This window comes from Symphalangus syndactylus, chromosome 22 (genome assembly GCF_028878055.3).
Source record: "Symphalangus syndactylus isolate Jambi chromosome 22, NHGRI_mSymSyn1-v2.1_pri, whole genome shotgun sequence".
NCBI lineage: Eukaryota > Metazoa > Chordata > Mammalia > Primates > Hylobatidae > Symphalangus > Symphalangus syndactylus.
In genome coordinates, this window is record NC_072444.2 from 73,900,871 (window position 1) to 73,923,528 (window position 22,658).

The 22,658-nt window shown below is 40.4% G+C and overlaps 1 protein-coding gene across 10 annotated transcripts in view; it reads left to right on the plus strand.

Annotated features, from left to right (window-relative positions):
* The window catches only part of LYPD6B (LY6/PLAUR domain containing 6B), a 195,946-nt gene extending 183,881 nt beyond the window's left edge, over positions 1–12,065 (plus strand). For 9 of the 10 annotated variants that reach the window (XM_055261728.2, XM_055261729.2, XM_055261733.2 and 6 more), the window contains 4 exons: positions 1,670–1,821; positions 5,036–5,134; positions 9,693–9,823; positions 11,349–12,065. In XM_055261728.2, coding sequence (XP_055117703.1) covers positions 1,670–1,821; positions 5,036–5,134; positions 9,693–9,823; positions 11,349–11,513 — 547 coding nt within the window. In that variant the 3' untranslated portion in view covers positions 11,514–12,065. Of the gene's footprint in view, positions 1–1,343; positions 1,561–1,669; positions 1,822–5,035; positions 5,135–9,692; positions 9,824–11,348 lie in introns of those variants that run through there. The other variant, XM_055261737.2, reaches the window with a different exon arrangement.
* Positions 12,066–22,658: the final 10,593 nt, after the last annotated feature.

Sequence of the window (22,658 nt, forward strand, 5' to 3'; positions counted from 1 at the left end):
TCAATCTTGGTTTCTAAAATGAACCAGGAAAGAATTATATATATTTTTATATATCACTAGGTATGATTATGTACATGAGCTATAATGCAGTGTAGAAAGTTCAGCTATTGTTTTTTGAAACATACTCACAAAAGTTGTTGTTGTTTTGTAACTCTGTTGTTGTTTTATAACTCTGAGTACTTAGCAACTCAGTTCTATCAGTGGCAAACACCATCAATAGGTATGATAGGATGTTGTGGCTACGTATTGTCTAGTAATTTAGTTCCGTCCCCATAGGCAGGCCTGATTAGTGACACATGCAAAATCAGTATACCCACAATAAGAGAGGGAAGAAAATTCCTAGAATCTATGCATTATTGCTCTGGCTTCAAACAAAATGTGCATGTGAAGGATTATGCTTGTATATGCAGAGATCAAACTTTTTCCTTTGAAAAATTCCCTAAACCCATTGAAACCAGTTGATTCAGCAAGAAGGAGTTCAGCGGATAGTATTGAACTCTAGTATTCCAGTATTTTCACAGAACTTTTATGATGAGTTCTTTTATGTACACAATCCTATGTGATCCTTTCTGAACCCACATTTGACGCTCACATTTACCTAAATATGTGGGCAGTGTAGGTATTATTAAGCCACATTACAGATGAGGAAATTGAGGTTAATAGAGATTCAAGAGCTTGCCCAAGGTCAGGCAGCTAATAAATAGCAGAGCCAGCACCTGAACCAAGGTCTTTGGGTTCCCAGTTACATACTTTTTCTGTTGCCCACACCTCCCCCTTGTCAAAGGAAACCTGTCAGTGGTGACATTATGAATTTTCTTCCTACCAGTTCTGCCTCTGGGGGAGTAGAGCCAGGGGGCTTAAGATGTCGTATCTTTTACTCAGTGCTATGTGCCTGTCTGTCATTTCGTTGGGATTTTCCCCTGCCTACTTAAAGTCTATAAATGCGGTGAGTAGTATTTGTGGACCAGGACTAACATTATATGGTTGTCAGCTTTTCAGACAACTTTTATTCTGTTTCCTCTAGAGCCTCCTGGCAGCTTCTTGTGCCCAGGGTGACAGAAACGGGAGGGGCTGGCAGTTCACGATGACTCTTGTCTCTCTTCTCAGTATGGGTGTGCTCTAGGATCTGGCAGAGATTTTATTTCTCAGACTCCTTGTCCTTTCCCCTGCTGTCCTCCTCACTGCTCCCACTTTTATTGTTTCTTCTAGGTTTTGAAAGAGTTGCAAAATTTATCAGATGTAAGTGTTGACTCAAGGAATGGAACTGACAGATAGGTGGTCCAGTGACTTTGGCTCAACATGCCTCAGAACCACGGTTGATTTAAGAAATCCAGTGATTCAGCACAGAGGAAACCAGCTAGCCGCAGGCACTGAGGGAATGGGGTGCAGCCAGGCCAGCTCTGCCTGCTTGTCCTTCCTGAAGTCAAAAGGCCATCGAGTGTTCTGCTAAAGCCCACCTGGCTAGTGCAGAGGCCTGACCAGTAGAAGGAGGTCATTACTTACCTTTCATCTGATCAAAAACAATGCAATTTACTCGCAGGTCCTGGCCCTACACAACAGGTAGATGGTTGGATATATTTGGATAATGGAGCTTTCCAAACAGAAGCAAAACACACACCCACTGATGTAAAATATAAAGAAACTGAACCAGTGTGTCTTTTCACCATAGATATAAGAGTTTGGACCGCCCAGCACACAAGGTCAGCATGCGGCTCCTCTGTCACACTCTCGCTGTAGCTGTTGTCCAGATCGTTATCTTCTCAGAAAGCTGGGCATTCGCCAAGAACATCAACTTCTATAATGTGAGGCCTCCTCTCGACCGTAAGTAGTGGTGGTTGCCATCCTAGTTCATGGCTGTGGGGCCAGAGTGTTGATATGAAGCCCCCTTTTCCATTTATTGTAACTTCATCTTTCCCAGAACATTTGGTTTATCCCTAGAATAAGACAGAAAGTCTCCATTACTTCTATGGGTAAGCGTATGGGAAGTGAAATGTTCTCCATTTCCTTAAAATAGTCTGGCTTCCTGCTGAAGTTTTAAAAGCATTCTTGTTTTAAAAAAACTTTTGGAGCACCGTTCCTAATCATGGCATAGTAGAGGAAATTCATTGTTCTTTGTCTGTGTCTTCCCTGGAGAAGGAAATTGGCTGTTGAATGTTTCTGCATAAATGATCTATTAATTCTTTCAAGTGGCCATTAACAATTTTGAAAACAGATTTGTATGTTTGAAATTTGGAGGGAAATATCACCTGGATTTTCATTACTACCACTCATAATCACCATTAGCAAAGGTTACATAAGACTCAACTTTTCCACTAATAGTTTAAAGATAGGCAAATATTAGTAACACATACAGGATATATATGTTAATACATTTTACATACATATGTCTAGATATGTGTTTGTATACATATGTCATTAACCCTCCTTTCTTTTCAGACAAGTAAAACATCTTTGATATACTTTATTAGAGAGTGATTCTTATAACTAAAAAATTATTTGGTATACATGTGGGTGCCTGTGGTTCCCACGCCTGGAAGAGTATCAGAATCATGATGAAAGGATTTTTAACTGCATATCCGTAATCACTTCTCCAGAGATTTAATAGTCAAGAGGGTGAGATGCAGAATATATTTATATCTTTTTTCTCTGCTTTTCTTTTTTAAGAAACTCTCCTGATACTGTTGATACATGGTCAGATGTGAGAACCCCCTCTTCTTATACTACTCGTAAATGAGATCTATATCATTACTGTTCTTTACTCTGTGCTTTATTATTTGGGACAGTCATCTCTCTGTGTGTGTGCATATATACACATGTATACTATAGACACGTACATATACTTACACATACACACCTTGAACTACCATTATACATTTCTAAATTGGTAATAATTGTATACTGGGCCGGGTGCAGTGGCTCACGCTTGTAATCCCAGCACTTTGGGAGGCCGAGGCGGGTGGATCATGAGGTCAGGAGATCGAGACCACGGTGAAACCCCGTCTCTACTAAAAATACAAAAAAAATTAGCCGGGCGTGGTGGCGGGCACCTGTAGTCCCAGCTACTCGGAGAGGCTGGGGCAGGAGAATGGCGTGAACCCGGGAGGCAGAGCTTGCAGTGAGCCGAGATTGCGCCACTGCACTCCAGCCTGGGCGACAGAGCGAGACTCCGTCTCAAAAAAAAAAAAAAAAAAAAAAAAAAATTGTATACTGATAGCTGAAAGACATGGCACAGACATCATTTTCATAGACCCTACCTTCTCTACAAATTTTGAAATTTTTAAGCTTAGTACAATTTTATGATGAGAAAAAAATCATTTTAAAAAAGAAAAAAAAAGTAATACATGTTCATTATAGAAAATTCCAAAGAGACAGAAAACATATGGAAGAAAATAAAATTAATTCATAACCTCAAGATTCAAAGGAGCTTTTCTTTTGGAATATTTCCTTCCAATATTTTTTCTATGTATGTGTATTTACATATGTGATATACTGAGATCGTACAAATTTCGTTTACACTGTTTTTCCCTCTTTATACATATTTTGAATATTTTCTAATGTCTTTGAAGATAGTTTAATGTCTTCTACATTTAAAAAAATCATAAGGCTGGTCTGTAGCTTATTTCACTATTCCTCCACACTTTATATCAGAGAGAAAAATAAATCACAAGCAAGCTAAATGTTAAATAATTCTTCACTGAAAATCTTTTTAAATTCACTTTTTCTTCAACTGGCTAATGACCTTAGAATAGATTTCCTGGAATTGGAATTACTAAATCAAAAAGGTTGTGCCAATTTATACTTTAACCATTTATCTACCAGCATTGACTATAAGTATTTTTTAACTGTACTGATTTAATTGGTGAAAATGGATGTCATTATTTATTTTCCTGCTAATACACTTTTGAACATAGGCAAAACTGAAATATATTCTCAGTATTTAACTTCTTGTCCTCCAAACTTTAGCTTTTGATATTTTGTTCTTGTTTTATGCTACCATACATATCTTCCCCTTTATCTGAAATACCCACTGCTTTCTGATTTTCACCCCATCTTCTAGTTATATTACTAAGATGGTTACTGTCTTACTAATAGAATGAAGAGAATGAAACAGTGTCTTTGTCTTAGGAAAATGGGAGAATTGAAAGTTTTACACAGGGTCCTATACCTGGTCTATACAGAAATGTCAAATTATTTTTTTTTCTTCTTGTCCACTAAAATTACAAGATACAATGCCCCCCACCCAAAAAAAAAGGCATAAAGACAAGTTGCTCTCAGTCCAGACTACCAGCAACTCATAAATTCTTCTTTCCATAACAAACTGGCCCAATTATAAGGGCTTAAGAATTACTATCATCCTCATATTAAATGTTATATTCCTGGCCAAGGTCTAATGTTGTGATAATTGGCATATATCAGATGAGATTACTTGTTTGAGGTTAAATGTAGCTGTATGGGAAGTGCATATGGACAGAAACCAGCATGATTTTACGTGCTAGAGACCACAAGGTATTTTCTTGCAACTTCCCATTTAATCCTCATTATACCTCTGCAAGTCATGGGGATCTTCATTATTAATATAAATATTACTATATCTTAGAATTTTAAAAAATGGCACAACTAATCTGTGGGGAGAACAGAATTCAAACTCAGGTTAATCTGACTCCAGTTCTTTTCAGGGATGACACATGTGTTCCAATACCTCTACTGCCCTCATTCACCCCTTCAACCCCTACTTATTCCCAAATTATAAATGATAATAGAACAATACTATGCATCTTTCAAAGTAGCTGTGGGACCACTTTCATCACTCTATAGTGGCAATTCTTAGAAGACATATTTAAACCAAACGGAATATAGAAAATTCCCCAAAAGCCTGATGGGTGGGTAAATCTAGCTCTCTAGAAACAGAAATTGTAAGGATGAAAGCTTGTAAGTTTTGTTTCATCTATTAAAGTTGTTCATTTTGTACCATGTTCGATGTTTGAAATTTTTGTCTTCTGTAACTTACTGTTTCACTTTGCTTTTTTCTTTAAAGCTACACCATTTCCAAATAGCTTCAAGTGCTTTACTTGTGAAAACGCAGGGGATAATTATAACTGCAATCGATGGGCAGAAGACAAATGGTGTCCACAAAGTAAGTGTGCTGAGTTTGGAAGACTTCTGTGATCTCATTTCATTTGAATCTCTCCTGACTTGATGATGTTCTTTAGGAATCAGATGTATTATTTTTCTGAGACTATCCGGACATCAGACTATATTGAGAGTTCTTGGAAACTGGTGTCAAAGCCTCAAATTGAAGTTGAGTACCTTAAGGAAGAATTTCTTAAATGTTATTTACCAGGGAGAACACATAGACCACAATATTGATTAAGTCATTCTCAGAATTTCAGAAATACTCGATTATACCTCTAGAAAAGTCATACTTACCATCTCAAAACAAAGGATGATTTCTATACTCTTGAGATACATTGATATTTGGGAAACTCATTCATTCATTTAACAAACTTCCAAGTATCTTTTTAGTTTGTTTAGTTTACTGATATATCCCAGTGCCTAATCCAGTGCCTGGCCCATGTTTACTCAGTAAATATTTGCTGACAGAATGAATGGAAGCCTCTGATTAGATAGTCAGGGAAATCTTCTCTGAGAACTGTACCTTAGAACTGAGACCTGAGTGACAACAGCAAGCTGCCATGTGGAGATCTGTGGGAAGAACATACTGGGAAGAGGGAATCACAAATGCAGAGTTTTCAAGGCTGAGAGTTGGCTTGGCCTCTTCAATGAACAGGAAGTAGACTGGCTGCAGAGGCTTAGTGGGAGATGGAGGAAGGATCCAAGAGGGAAGCAAGGGCCAGGACATGCAGGAGCTTCTTTTTTCTGATAGTTTGGATTTTATTGTAAAGGTGATAAGAAGGCGGTAGGGACTTTGAAGCTAGGGAATACATAGCAGTTGTGTTCCAAAATATTGCTCTGGCTGCTGTGTGGAGAATGGAGGGTTGGGGACAAGAGTAGAAGGGAACGCCAAATGAGGACTCTCGTCTTCAGACAGAAGATGAGAATTTGGACTAGGTTGGTAGGAGCAGAGGAGGTGGGGAGGTGAATGATTGAATGCATATGAACTTGGAAGTAAAGCAGACAGAATGTGCTGATGGATGAATTGAAATGTTAAAACCCTACTTATGAGGAGATCGGGTTGTTCAGATTTTAGGATGTACCATTTTTTAGGTTTTTTCAGATATAAAAGGCCAAGAAAAAAAAACTCTTACAGAATTAGAGATAACTAGTTCTGGTCTACTGTTACCATGAATCTTTTGGAAATTCCAATACCACATTATTTATAGCAGTGGCATAGCTTTACCTCTTCCAGTTAAAACCAATGTGTAAAGCCAATAAATACTACACATTGGAGACCTCTACTATGCCTGAGAATCTTATGCCATAAATTAGCACAAATGGCCATAAATTAGCACAATGTCCATATGGACAGTGTTTTTTGTTATTTATTTTCAAGAATAATTAATTACCAAAATGTGTTTTTCTTGAGGTTCTTTTACATTTCTGTCAAGGGATTGTCCTTAAGTTGTGTGTGCGCTTATGAGTGTATGTGCATGCATGATTGTATGTATTTGGGGATCTATTTCTACATTTTCAACAGAAATTTATCTTTGTTATTTCAAAGTTTTCAAGGTTTGTTGATGCTTCTCTTTACTAATTTATTTCAGAGAGTATCATCCTTTAACAATTTGCTTTAAGTTGCCTTGAAAACTGGGCAGCAAGGGTTAGAACAGCAGTAAACTGCGGCGCTGATGTCCAACCTGGTAGGCCTTATCTTCATGGCTCATGCTGTTGTTTTGAATTGTACCAAAACACTGCTCCTTCTAGGTCTGTGCATAATGCTCCAATTTGTCATTAGTTGACCAAAGCCATCTTAGCATGCAGGCAAAGAAGATGCATGGCTGTTTCTGGGCTTTAGGATTTCTTCTCTGCTGAAACATGGCTGAACCAAAGGAGAAGCTGTAGCTTTCCACCACCAAGAAAACATCAGAGATGGGAAGGGTGGAAGAGAGTCAGCTCTGCCGAGTCCACCTGAGAGGCTGACCCTTAATGGGCTCAATACGGAATGGCCCTGCATTCCAGCATGGCAAGATAGCACATTCTTACTATAGTCCAGGCAGGTCCCAAAGATACTAACCACCTGGAATTCTAATTGAGGGTGTAACTTCTTACTTTTCACTTTGTCACTTCAGGGAGTGAGTGTCAACCATTTCTCGGGGCAAATAGGCCTACGGCTATTGTTCTTTGTCATCTCAGGTTTCCTTTTTACTTTACAGCTTCACTTCTGTGGTCTGTTGGTGTTGTTAAAAGAAGTCTTCTGTGTAACAGGATATGACAAGAATGACATTTCTTGTTTTATTTACCCTGGCTTTTATGCTGACTTTTTAGGGCTGCCTTAGCGTGCGTCCCGTTCTGTATGAACACATGCAGCTACCAATTTTCCATTCTTCTTTGTTTGGAGTAGAAACTGAAATGGTTTCTCCAGAACTTTTAGCGGTTCCCTTTCCTTTTGAATCTGGAAGTCAGCTACTCTTGTAGGGCACTCTACATTATATCACTGTATTAGTCCTTTCTTGCATTGCTATAAAGAAACACCTAAGACTGGGTCATTTATAAAGAAAAGATATTTAATTAGCTTACGGTTCCGTAGGCTATACAGGAAGCATGATGCTGGCATCTTCTTGGCTTCTGGGGAGGGCTCAGGAAACTTACAATCATGGCAGAAGGCAAAGGGGGCATGAGGCATCTCACATGGTGGTTGCAGGAGCAAGAAAGAGAGGGGGGAGGTGCTACACAGTTTTAGACAAGCAGATCTCATGAGAACTCACTATCACAAGAACAGCACTAAGGGGATGGCGCTAAACCATTCATGAAGGATCCATCTCCATGATTTAATTACCTCCCCTCTCCAACATGGGGGCTCACAGTTTGATATGAGATTTGGGTGGGACACAGATTCAAACCATATCAATTGCCACGTGGTTTAATATTAAGTATACTGAGGAGTAGAATAATGTTCTGGTTAGGAGTACAAGTCCTGGGAAACCTCCTGGGTTAGAATCCTACTTTTCACTATTTTCTTTCTCTGTGACCATGGGCAAGAAATTGTCCACAGTTTACCGGTAAATTGAGGCTGTTAATATGACTTACCTTAAGGCTTATGGTGAAGATTGAATGCTTGAACACAAGTTATAGGAGTACCTGGCTGATAGCGCACACTCAATATGGGTTTGCTACTGTTTGTATTATGTAAAGCTTACCACAACCCTATCAAAGCATCAAGACACTTATTATCTATCATTTTACTAAAACCAAAAAAAAAAAAAAGAGCTCAGAAGATCTAACATGACTTGCTCACCTATGACAAAGGCAGTTCCATAAGCCCAGTCTTCTCAGCTTTAGTCCAATTTTTTTCCCATTCTATGACATTGCTGTTGTAGTCTCTGATCAATAAACTAAGAAGCATTTCATTGGCCTCTGGTATAAAAGAGACACAGAACCAAAGAATAATGTCCTAGGATATTGAATGAAACTTCTTCAAAGAACCCTAAGTAATAAAATGTGAGTGGTTAAAACCTTAAGGATAATTCTGGGTAGAAATGAGGTACTGTAGCTACACTAAGCAGGAGGTGGTGGGTGGGAAACAGAGGAAGTAAGAGTTAAAGAGGAGGAAAAAAATGGAAATACATTGATGAGAAAAGTCTAACATGTTGGTAGGATTAGAATCAGAATAGAAATTATTAGGTTGGTGCAGCCGGGCACAGTGGCTCATACCTGTAATCCCAGCACTTTGGGAGGCCGAGGCGGGTGGATCACAAGGTCAGGAGATCGAGACCATCCTAGCTAACATGGTGAAACCCCGTCTCTACTAAAAATACGAAAAAAAATTAGCCGGGGGTGGTGGCGGGCGCCTATAGTCCCAGCTACTCAGGAGGCTGAGGAAGGAGAACGGCGTGAACCCGGGAGGCGGAGCTTGCAGTGAGCCGAGATCGCGCCACTGCACTCCAGCCTGGGGACAGAGCGAGACTCCGTCTCAAAAAAAAAAAAAAAAAAAAAAGAAGAGAAATTATTAGGCTGGTGCAAAATGAATTGCGGGTTTTACAATTTAATAGATGGGTGAAAAAGGTGATTGTGATGTGTAATTCGAAGCACCTGCTTTTCACCCCAGCTTACCACATGGCATATTAGTATATAAGAGAAAAATTATAAATAATGAAACAAGTGTTCTGACCCATTGCGTTTTACCTTCACAATTTTCATTTTATTTTAGATTTCGAGAACGTGCTTCAGAGGGACGGAAAGAGAGGGCCAGAGACATAAATATTTTCATATCAAATGAGCAGACCCATGTTTTGATAAAATGCTTGCAGTTTTTCCTCAGCTGTAACTGAAGCCACAGGATGAGCGCCCATTTACGTTCATTTTCAAAACACACATGTGCTTCAGAAGCTGGTGTCTTTTGAAAAATACCATCTAGAAACTTCAGAGTTCACTGCTATGAAATGTCTTGCCTAAAAACCCCAGGCGGGGCCTGAATTTGCGTCCTTTCTGCATTAATTGTTAAGAGATCTCTTTTGTAATATGGATATTGAAATCACCTCGTTTCGCGGTTTTGTTTTTTGTTTCCTCTTGCCTAGATACACAGTACTGTTTGACGGTCCATCACTTCACCAGCCACGGAAGAAGCACATCCATCACCAAAAAGTGCGCCTCCAGAAGCGAATGTCATCTTGTCGGCTGCCACCACAGCCGAGATTCTGAACATACGGTAAGGATCGTGTGTGTGTGTTATTGTCTAAACTTTCATGCCAGTAATGTAAGTCGTAGATCAAAGGAGAGGCAGGAAGGATAGTAATATGTTGACCGTGTTTACATTTTGAGGAAAGACTCCATAATAAAGATAAAATGGAGACCAAAGAACAGTTAGACTTTCTGTCCTTCAACAAGAAGTAATGTTGCTACAAACAAGCGGCATTTCCCAGACTCCAGAGCTAGACCCTAGACCTCAGACTGTGGGTGAATGATGTGCGGCCAACTCTGGTGACCTGAGAGCAAACTGTCCACAAGAAAATGGCAAAGCCTGCTCTGCTCTGTTGATGGCCAGGAGTCACCAAGAACACTGCAAAGGGACACTGGAAGATGGCAAGAGGACTATGGTGACAGCTTTTATGAAGGAAACCTTGTCTTATCCACTGCTTCTGTTTAGATGAGGAAGGGAGTCTGAAGGATTAGCCTCAGTTTAATATGATGAACTTTAGGTACCTTTTAGATCAAGTGATTGCTTCAACATTCTCATTCTATCATTCTAAATGAGCATTTCACTCCTTTATACGCCTGGAATTCTGAAATGCTTAAGAAAGAATTACTTGAAAGCATGTTCATTTCATGAGGTTTTAGAATTTGATTTACCCTGTAAGTACAGAAAATGATTCTTATATTAGTGGCTTTTAGCTCTAGCTACACAAGAATCACCTGGGTAGTTTTTACAAGCTCTGCTTGTTGTTGAGAGATGCAGGCTGGCAGGTTCTCCAGACCAGTTGAAATGGAACCTCAGGGTAAGGTCCTGGGTGTCAGGATCTTTTTAAAAAGTTCCCCAAGGTGATTCTGATGTGCAGCCAGGGTTGAGAAACACTGATACGGATGCCTAGAGTTGATGCCTTTATCATACCTAGTCATCCTGGAAGCCTCTATGAATGTCTGGGCTTGTCAGGTTGAGGCATTGTACCTGGGACGTTTTGGTATTACCTGAAAACATCCCCTGAAAAACACCTGTTAGGGACAAGCCTTTTTATTTTCTTACACCACTCAGCAACCGTAATTAGTAAACCATTGTTGCTGTAATGATAAGAATCAGGTGTTAGCATAGACAATAGAGAGTCATTATTATCCCCTAACAAGTAGCACTGAGAAAGAAAATCAATGACTAATCCGAAAGGTTCCTAGCTTTCATTTTTGTCTGAGTGCTTTCCCTTACAAACCTTTAGAAGATTTGTGGACTCAATCAAGCACTCTTATTCAGTTTCTCTTCCTCTTTGCCTTGCTAATGCTTGGGTTTGATGCAGATAAATCACAGTTAGGCTAAAAGACTTTCAGCATGGTTTTTCCCTTCCACTCCATTGGCATTGGTGGTGGAAGGGTATCCAAGAGCCTAGATGACGCAAAATTGGATAACCAGCTCCAATTATTTGTCTTCAGATAGAACTGAAGAAGCCTTTCTTTTTTCTTTCTTTCTTTTGCCCCTTCCCTCTTCTTCCTATTATTCACTGTCCCTTCCTCTCTCCTTTTTGTAACAGGAGTGTAGGTCTTGCTGTGAAGGAATGATCTGCAATGTAGAATTACCCACCAATCACACTAATGCAGTGTTTGCCATAATGCACGCTCAGAGAACATCTGGCGGCATTGCCCCCACACTCTACCTACCAGTGCTTGCCTGGGTCTTTGTGTTTCCATTGCTGTGATGCCACCATTCCTAGGAGAGGCAGAGACCAGCCTCTAAAGCACAAGCCAAAAACTGTGTGAACGGTGAACTTTGGAGTGAAGATCAATCTTGCACTTGGTGAAGAGTGCACATTGGACCTCAAGGCGAAAGCCAGTGGTTTGCTTGGATAAAATGTTCCCTCATGAGGCCACAGGACTGAGGATGGAAATTTGGCAGGGCCTGAGAAGATGGTCTGACTTCCAGGCTTCCTGGTCAAAGAGAGCTACGTTTCGTCAGTTCTGCAGAGAGGATCCTGGCAACTAGTCCCACCTGACTAGGCCTTTAGCTGAAAGGATTTCTTGACTTCCTTGACTGCCTCAGAGGCTGCCAGGTCAAACCCTCTTGTTTATGTGATTAGCTCAGAGCGTCTCTATGAAATCTAACCCTTCCCCTCATGAGAAAGCAGTTTTCCCCACCAACAGCGTAGTCAATGAGAAAGGCAACTGTACGAAGAAAACTTCCAGTTGAACTAATGTGAAATCTATTTGCTAATTGTGGGGGGAAATAAAGCTTTTAAATTATACAGTGTAAATGCATGCTTGTGTGTTTCTTGACTGATGTGGAGACCTCTGGTGAAACAGTTACCAGGGTCATAAAATAGGTCACTGACATTTGTGTCCACGCACCATTGGTGATATGTGTTAAACTATAAAATTCGATGCTGAAGCTACTTAGCTTTCTTCTTTTTGGGGAGAGATGCATTTTAGGATGCTAATACAAACTTAGTGAGTTGGGAATATCTGGGAAGCCTCCCTGATAAAGGAAGATGACACCTTTTCATATGATGCACCCTCAGCAGTAGTAGCTTCAAAAGTTCTAGTCGCAAAGTGGCAAGGGGGGTCCCTTTTCCTCCTTCAGTCATATTCTCTATGCATGCCATGTCTACCAGGAGAACTTCTGTAAATACATGCTAAATGTTTGGTCCCATTCTCTTCTCTTTCCACTTACAATGCAATCTCTGAATTTCAAATGAGCATCTTCTTCCTGTTTCTAGAATTCTGATTTCCTGCCTTCAGTCGCACTTTGGGATGACCTTTAAGCACTCTGCCCTTGTATTTATAGTGATGAGTTAATGGAATGGGTTTTTCCCCTAATTAAATTATCCATCATTAGAATGCTGGGTGCCCTGTAGGCTCTATTAATGAACCTATCCTTGCCACATGGGCTCACCTATGGCATGAGTTGGCAAATTATGGCCCACGGGCCAAATACATTCCACCACCCATTTTTGTGAATAAGTTTTTATTAAAACACAGCCATGGCCACTTGTTTATGTATTGTGTGTGTCTCCTTTTGAGCTATAATGGCAGAGTTGCAGAGATGCAACAGAGACTCTATAGTCTGCAAAGTCTAAAAGCTTTACTATCTTGCCCTTTTCAGGAAAAATTTGCTGACCCCTAACCTATGGGATGTCAAGACTGCTTAAGGAGAAAGCTGCTTTCCTTGCAGGGACCATGGTGCTAATGGTAGTTACTCAGCCTGAGCAATGGTTGGCCAAATCACTTCCCTTGTTTCCTTTGTCTTCGGAGTCAGTGAATTTGTCTTCTGTTTGGATTGTTTCATGTATTTGATTCTGTCTTGTAGTTATGTACTGATGTCAGGGGCTGAGCTGTATTTATGTTGCTTCTCATCCTTGACGCGCTGGGAGCATTTCATCTTAAGGCTCCTTAGCGTCCTATCAAACAGGGAGGGGCAGACATCATTATCTCCCTGTCTCTGGCCCAAACTTAGACCCACTTGGTAGCATCAGTTTTTGAAGCCTAATGTAGATTTATCCTATCTTTCACTCAGCACCTTGAAGTATTTGCATTTTCATAGCTTATACTTGTTTAAAATAATTATATATGGCTTCACTTGGAAATTTTCATAGCATCTTTGGCATCTTTTTATTCCCCAGGGTTTCTTTTGACCGTATAATTGACAAATTGTCTGGTAAAAAACCATTAGCAGACAGCACTTTTTTTTTTCTGATTTTGTTTCTACTGTATAGATTAATGAAGTTTCTTTTGTATGTGTTTTTTTCTTTCCTGAGGAAATATCTTAATTTTCTCTTCTTCACCCTGAACATCAAGTTCATATGGATTTCACATCTGACCTCTACTCCCTTAAGCATTTAAAATCGGGGTATGTTGAGCAAAGGAGGGAGTGCAAAGGAAACACACTTCTGGTAAAGGCAGCCGAGTGAAGAGGGGGTTACAAATAAAAATAGGGGATGCCCTACCAAATTTGAATTTCAGATAAAATCAAGTAATTTTTTGTATAAGTTATTCATGAACTCACAAGACTGGCTCATCTAAGGAAATGGTTTCAAATCCTTGTAATAAATCTGAATCTTCTGAGTAACTCCAAAACAAAACAAGTTCCCAGGGCATTCTGGAGATGTTGATTCAGTAGCTCTGAGGTGAAGCTCAAGCCCACCCCCGGTAGCTGAAAGTTAAATTTAAACAAACAAAAGCTCTCAGGTGATTCTAATGCTCATCCAGGTGTTACCTCTGATGTGAGAGGATGGTTCCTTCTTCTGAAGCCTGGTCCTTGGCCACACAATAGATATGCTAATGAGTAATAAACACATACACAAGCAACGTCGGTTACAGGCAGGGCTCTAAAAGTGTGGCCCCACAGCGTCACCTGGAAACTTGTTAGAAATGCAAATCTCAGACTCCATCTCAGACCTATTAAATCAGAAACTCTGCGGGTTCAACCTGTGATTTAACCTGTGCTTTAACAAAGCCTCCAGGTGCTTCTGATGCATGTGAAAGTTTAAGAACCCCTGGACCAGATAGAAGTGCTCCCTAAAAGTCTTCAGTAAATGTGTCCCTGGTATCTGCGTGATTGCTTGGGGGATTTTGTAAAAAAAATAAATAAATAAACCTGGGCCCCAACTTCACAAAGTCAGATTCTCTGCGTTGAGTCAAAAAATGTGTAGTTTACAAAAAATTCCTCAAATGATTCTGAAGCAGAGCCACTTGGGGAGCCACCAAAGGAAAGAATAAAAGATGGAGGTGATGGAGGTGATCAGAAGGCCCAGACTCCAACACCCGACATTCGAGTTCTAATCTGAAAGCCCTATGCACTTTAAGTTGACTCTTCAACGTATCTTCAACGTAATTTAAAAACTAGAATGCAAAAAAAAAAAAAAAAAAAAAATTCAATCATTAGAGTCCACTGCATAGATATTTAAAATCCATTGCATAGGGACCTGGGATGGCCAAGCATTCCAGGCCTCAGATTAATTTAATTTGCCCCTAGTGAGTAAGAAAATGAGAAATACTTTGGTGTCAAAATGTCCAATGAGAATCATAGTAGTGGAGTGAGGAAAGACGGGGAACATGTAGATTTGTTAGTAGAAAAGAGACAAGGGGATTAGCTATGAATATGAGGAAGATCTGAGGGAATGGCCTGTCAAAGGTCCACTTTGAATAGATCTACATTCTAGAATAAACTTTGAATTCCATCCATCAATCATTCCTTGAAAAAAAAAAGTTACCTAACACCTTTTCCCCACCCATGTGTAAATGCTCCCTAAATTCAATTCTGAGTGAAAGCAGTCAGAAATTATCGGCGTTGCTTTCTATACAATCTGCATTCTGTCATGTCAATCACTGGGTAAAATATATTTCATAAGAAAAAGGAAGAAAATGAAGGTGGGTTGGTTTCTCTTTCTCGCTGGAAAGGAACTTATGAAGCCACGCAAAGCATGAAATGAGCAATGAGGACACGCATGGACTTCGGAGATGAGGTGTGGCATGAAACCGGGAAACTATGTTTTACGTTCGTGAAATGATCCTTAGGCGAAACTTGTGATATGTAGCTCACCAGTTACAAAGTTTGCTATGACCTTTGGATCTTGGACATTTTATTCTATTTTATTTTATTGCCTCATTGTGTGTTGTCGACTATAGGATTTGTAGAGGGTTACATGGTGATGCTGGTTGTGTCTGGGTGCAGTTCATGCCGGAAGACAAAGGCTAACAAATGCGCAAAGGTGAAAGTCCAAGAAACTGAAAAAGAGTTGTTGTGATTTGAGTCCACCTTTAGGCACAGTTCCTCTACTGCGTATCTGAAACAGTGCAGCATATTTCTATTACTCTCCCCACTCCCCTTTCATCTTCACAATTCTGTCTCCTGCCCAGCCCCCCTCACTCCTTACCTTGGCTTCTATTTCATCAGATGCTGAGACTGGAAGCTGAGCTGTCTTTAGGGTGATCCAGAGTTGAGATCATTCTAGTTGGGGCTGTGAAAAATAGGGCTTCTGGCAGCTCAATGCCAGAAGTACTATTTAGCAGGTCTGAGAATCTTTATTTTTAACAAGCGTCTGATTCTGATATTGGTGATTCTCACCCTGGTAGTCTTAGGGCATCATTTTTTAGAAAAAAATAACCCAGGCCCTCAACATAAGGCTGTAGAGCTCTGTGTTGAGAGCTCACAGTCTCCTAAGCCACCACACAAGGACTTTTTTAGTTCATGAAAATTGGTTCCAGCTAAGGGTCTGGGAGTAAGTGGAGGACATTGTGGATTGGCAGAGCTGCCACGTTGAGAATGGCCCTGAGTTGCCTAGGACAAGTGGGAGCTCCAGGAAGGGATTCTGGGGCCCCTTCCAGGCACGCAGGATGTCAAGGGTTCTGAGCACTGACTTGAATCCCTGGGCATCATAGATGAGTGTGGCAGTAAGAAGCCATGCAAAGCAATGGGCAAGGTGAGCCCATCCACAGGGCCTAAGCACAGTCTCAAAATCAGTTCCAATGCAAATATTTTCCGAAAGAGGACAGGCAACACAGGGCAAGCAAGTCTTGAAGACAAACTGATTCGATTTGTGAGGCTCCTCAGTCAGGGAGGGCATCTTTTTTAGAGTGCTGTAGCCATCAGATAACTTCAACTACAAATAACAGAGTCCCAAATTGGCATAAATGAATTTCTTGGCTTACATTATTGGAGGTTCAGAGAGAGGGGGCTTCAAGGCGGACTTAGTCCAGTGGTTCCAGCCCCATCCTGTGCTGTTCTGTTGGTTCTCCCTTGCCTCATATCCTTTGGTAACTAGATGGCTATAGCTGTGCCATACTGCCTACCCAGTGTCCAGGGAAACAGGCAGGGGGATGCTTCTGGAAGCTCTCCAAGAAAAGGTCTAAAGGCCTTTACCCAGCTTTCCAGCAAATCACAAGCCAGAAAGCTGTGGTCACCCTTGGCTTACTTCAGCTAAAGGAAGCTCAGTGTCCCCGAGGCATGTGTGGTGCACGGTGGAGGCTAGATATCTGAACAAAGCAGGAATGAGAAAGGAGGCAGGAAGAAATGCGTCTAGATAAGCAGCCAGCACTGTCTGCTACAGATTCCCACAATGCGAGGCTGTGTGGCGAGGCCACTGTTAAGGTGGCTGAGGCAATGCTATCATGTCAGAGATAAGAGAGGGAGCCTTTGTCTTTGAGAGCTGCATGGACTTGCCCGAAGCTCACAGCTAACGAGAAGCAGACACAGAGAAGCTCCCGTGCCTACTGTAATTCCCATTGTGCTCTCTTGTGATTAATGTACATTGTAAATCTGCAAGAGCGTGCAGCGCTTCCCAAACTATTCCATGAGAGGAACATTGCTTCACCAAGCCTCTGGTTTCCACAGGATACACTTTTGTGTACACAACCTTACAAATGTAGAGAGGTATGAGGGGAAACCTGCAAAACATGGGGATGGGTAAGACATTGACTCCTAAAACACATGGTATATCCTAGGTACTTAATAAATGCATGCTGAATGAATAAACCTTAAACGTTCAGAAATACTCACTTCTCCAAGATCATAGGCTCCTACCTGCACAGACCTGTTGCCATCATCCTCAGGTGAGCAGAAGCAGAAAATGTAAAAACTGCCTTAAAAAGGGGAAACTTCAAACACTTTTTCTTTGGTTTTGTCCTTATGTTTGTTCACTGTTCGGTGTCTAGAATGGATATTAATCCAACTCGTGCCCACCAGTCCTTAGGGCTCAACGGTAAATCAATCAAGAAGTCAGTGGTTCCTGAAGATTGTATGTTCTTGTTTCCTCTCTTTGCATATGTCTTCTGAAGAATTCTCTGAAGTTGTCAGTCATTTGTTATTTCTGTATATTACTAGATTTACTGTGCAATCAATCTGGAGTCAGAGATGAGCCCTGAATATTAAGATTTATCCTCATTGTAACTAAAAAATTTAAAGCAAAATTCATTCATGGACTGAGAGAATGCCTTTTTGTCAGAGATCTGGACAGATCCTCAAGGAAAGTCCTTTTATATCTTATCCAACAAAGGAAATGAATATATAATTAAGTGGAAATGTAAAATAAGGAATAATGCAGTATTTTAACTAACATAGGTAAACCCACTGATATGATTTGGTTTGGCTCTGTGCCCCTACCCAAATCTCGTCTCGAATTGTAATCCCCACTTGTGGAGGGAGGGACGGACCTGTAATCCCCAGGTGTCGAGAGAGGGAGGTGACTGGATTGTGAGGGTGGTTTTCACTGTTCTCATGATACCGAGTGAGTTCTCACGAGATCTGATAGCTTTAAAAGCGGCGGTTTCCCCTGCTCTTTGCTCTCCTGCTGCCTTGAGAAGAAGATGCCTGCTTCCCCTTCCGCCACGATTGTAAGTTTTCTGAGGCCTTCCCCAGGCATGCCAAACTGTGAGCCAACTAAACCTTTTTCCTTTGTAAATTACCCAGTCTCAGATATTTCTTTTTAGCAACATGAAAACAGACGAATACACCCACATTTGTTTTGGTGGTAGTTTTTCTTACAATTAATCCTAAATTGAATGTCAAACATTGATTTTGGAGGATGTTTTTTCCAGCAGTATTTAGGATCTGGCACTTTTCTACTTACCTGGCTTTAAGAATTCAGGAATTGAAGAAAGACAAGAGAAAGATTTTTTATTATAATTGTAATAATGTCTCATTTTTAAGTATGTAAGGGTAAGGAACTATTATTTGACTGATAGAACAGATTCGTGGAATAATTCTACATGACTTCTGTATTTTTCTTTTTAATGTAAAGTTTCAAAATGAAAAGTGAGTTTAATTAAGTGGAAAGATAATCCACGATTAAATAAGAGAGAGAAGCAGATATTGCAAACAAATGAACATGGTTGAAAACTTAGAGCCCATGATTAGAGAGAAAAGAGTCAAATAGTTTAAGGCAAAACTTTGACTGATTATTGAAGGAAAAAAAAGCAAAATTGCTAGATTTTATCTACTTTTTGAGTGAGGCCAGGGATAAGGCTAAATCTTCCCCATTTCATTATCAGCTGCTCTGGAAATGCAATTACCCGAAGTGGTTTGATGTCCCTTGTCAGATGTGGGTAAGTGTTTGTGCTAACGATGCAAGGACAGCACTGTGGTATGTGGGATGCAGTTCCCAGGGCGCACGTGCAGAATCCTAATAAGCATTTAATTCTTTTACTCAGTGAAGCCTGCAGTGCCTTGAGGGGAAGTGTAATCGGAGATTTGCACAGATGAGAAAGAAAACCACACAGACGGAGGCGCTTGGCAATGCCTGCTCTCTTGAGGTCTCTACTAGGGTTCAGCAGTGCCTGAAATCTAGGGGTCAAGCCTGGCCCAATAGTTTACCGTTAGGGAGTGGGCTTTGGCTCTTGCAGCTCTGTTCTGAGAGTTTATAAGTAGCTAGGGTTTGAATGACTTATGCCCTAACGTACTAGATGCTTGGTTCAGAGTAGGTGTTTGGGATCAAGCAGTTGAATGAGAGTAGCTTACTACTTGTGTTTTTCTTGAATGGAGGAAGAGTGGATGGTGTTGTGTAGGTCAATAGGTGTGAAGGTGAGTAATTTATAAGATGTGAATAGGAAATGGTTTTGCAATGTCATGTATTATCCCATTTGAGAGGCAAGTTCTTCCCGCTCCCAGTTTTGCCCCATGTAACTGTTCTGCCTTTTTGTGATACCTTTCTAAGACTCTGTAATTTTAGCCAACTTTTGATATATTCATCCTTTGTAGTTAGCAGTTAGAAACCGAACTCTGTGGAATCCTTAATAAAGATGAACAGGCAGAAGAACACGAAGAACAGAGAAAGAAGCCCAGAGTTCTAACAGTCATCAAATCCTGTAACTCAGTCCTTGAAGAAGTGAACATGGCTTGGGCATATGATGAGATATGACTATAAACAAAAAACTGGGCACAGAGGATCTTCAACTCCCTCTTCCTACCACCTCCCACCAGGCCCAGCACTGATACCTGTACTAAGTCAACAGGCAAACCATGGCTTTGCCCAAAAATAAATACCTGTTTGAATTGAATCCATGAAATATTTTTCACAAAGTACTTAACTCATCAGCATTTGATTTCCCATTTGTACTTATTATTTATTCTCCGTCTCCCTCCTAGGCATTCTAGGAGGATCAATAATGACTATTTTAAGTATTTGGTAGTCAGCAAGTGCTGCCAAACAACTCCAAACTTAAATTATTTCCATTTCATTTTAAATCGGTTATATTTTATTCACTATCTTTTATATTTCTGTGGTTTTGATGTCACTAAGATGCCCCTTCCACACTCCATTAAATTGACTTCGTTTCCTTGACAATGAGATTTCCATTTAGTTTTCATCAACTGCTTAGATTTCCTCATCTTCAAATGCCTCATTTTCAAAAACAATAGGAAGCCTTTGCTTCATACTATATAATGTGCAAGGCTTCCATTTAATGAATCGTTTGGCTAATTTTTTTAGGCAAATAAGCACATTAATTTGTACAAGCTATTAATACCAATTATTAATGCTTTTCATTTGGTTGGTTTCAGCAATCTCTGCATGACACACACTGCAACAAAATGGAAATTGATTTCACCAAGTTTGGCAACTCTGCAGTGTTTTGTAACCTTTGCAATGAGGCTTATTTGAAAGGCTGGGTTTAATTATCCTTCTTTTGCCTGCTTCTCAAGATGTTGATGGGTAACAGCTCTATTGCACTTGACAGTTAAAAGTAAATTCATCTGGAGTGTTCCTACGCTGTCCTTGATGCTTGTTACATAAGGAGACTTTAATATGCCCACCAGAAAAGCATTAGCCCAGCTTATCTGAGTCTTAGTTTTTGTATGTGGGGAAAAAAGAAAGCGAGTCTGTCAGCTACAAGGCAGTGTAGAACCCAGGCCTCCCGGGCAGAACAGAATGTGGTTTAACCAGTTCTCTCTGAGACTGGAACTGAAGGCCCACTGGGATTCAAGACCCTTATAAAGCAGAAGAGCTTGGATCTTCTCTCTACTGCAGTACCTTTAATGTGACTTTCCAATTATACTTCCTTTTGGTGTCTTCTCATTTTATCCCTCCTCCCAGGAACTGACTCCCGGACCCTCTCTCTATGATGTAGCTTCTGCTTATTCAGATATTCAAATCCCTCATGACTCTGGCTCTTTTGGCCCTTGTCCCTTTTTTTTTTTATTTTTTTTTATACTTTAGGTTTTAGGGTACATGTGCACAATGTGCAGGTTTGTTACATATGTATCCATGTGCCATGTTGATTTCCTGCACCCGTTAACTCGTCATTTAGCATTAGGTATATCTCCTAATGCTGTCCCTCCCCCCTCCCCCTACCCCACAACCGTCCCCGGAGTGTGATGTTCCCCTTCCTGGGTCCATGAGTTCTCATTGTTCAATTCCCACCTATGAGTGAGAACATGTGGTGTTTGGTTTTTTGTCCTTGCGATGGTTTACTGAGAATGATGTTTTCCAGTTTCATCCATGTCCCTACAAAGGACATGAACTCATCATTTTTTATGGCTGCATAGTATTCCATGGTGTATATGTGCCACATTTTCTTAATCCAGTCTATCGTTGTTGGACATTTGGGTTGGTTCCAAGTCTTTGCTCTTGTGAATAGTGCCACAATAAACATACGTGTGCATGTGTCTTTATAGCAGCATGATTTATAGTCCTTTGGGTATATACCCAGTAATGGGATGGCTGGGTCAAATGGTATTTCTAGTTCTAGATCCCTGAGGAATCGCCACACTGACTTCCACAATGGTTGAACTAGTTTACAGTCCCACCAACAGTGTAAAAGTGTTCCTATTTCTCCACATCCTCTCCAGCACCTGTTGTTTCCTGCTTTTTTAATGATGGCCATTCTAACTGGTGTGAGATGGTATCTCACTGTGGTTTTGATTTGCATTTCTCTGATGGCCAGTGATGATGAGCATTTCTTCATGTGTTTTTTGGCTGCATAAATGTCTTCTTTTGAGAAGTGACTGTTCATGTCCTTTGCCCACTTTTTGATGGGGTTGTTCCTTTCTTGTAAATTTGTTTGAGTTCATTGTAGATTCTGGATATTAGCCCTTTGTCAGATGAGTAGGTTGCAAAAATTTTCTCCCATTCTGTAGGTTGCCTGTTCACTCTGATGGTAGTTTCTTTTGCTGTGCAGAAGCTCTTTAGTTTAATGAGATCCCATTTGTCAATTTTGGCTTTTGTTGCCATTGCTTTTGGTGTTTTAGACATGAAGTCCTTGCCCACGCCTATGTCCTGAATGGTATTGCCTAGGTTTTCTTGTAGGATTTTAATGGTTTTAGGTCTAACACTTAAGTCTTTAATCCATCTTGAATTAATTTTTGTATAAGGTGTAAGGAAGGGATCCAGTTTCAGCTTTCTACATATGGCTAGCCAGTTTTCCCAGCACCATTTATTAAATAGGGAATCCTTTCCCCATTTCTTGTTTTTGTCAGGTTTGTCAAAGATCAGATAGTTGTAGCTATGCGGCATCATTTCTGAGGGCTCTGTTCTGTTCCATTGATCTATGTCTCTGTTGTGGTACCAGTACCATGCTGTTTTGGTTACTGTAGCCTTGTAGTATAGTTTGAAGTCAGGTAGCGTGATGCCTCCAGCTTTGTTCTTTTGGCTTAGGATTGACTTGGCAATGCGGGCCTTTTTTGGTTCCATATGAACTTTAAAGTAGTTTTTTCCAATTCTGTGAAGAAAGTCATTGGTAGCTTGATGGGGATGGCATTGAATCTATAAATTACCTTGGGCAGTATGGCCATTTTCACGATATTGATTCTTCCAACCCATGAGCATGGAATGTTCTTCCATTTGTTTGTATCCTCTTTTATTCCATTGAGCAGTGGTTTGTAGTTCTCCTTGAAGAGGTCCTTCACATCCCTTGTAAGT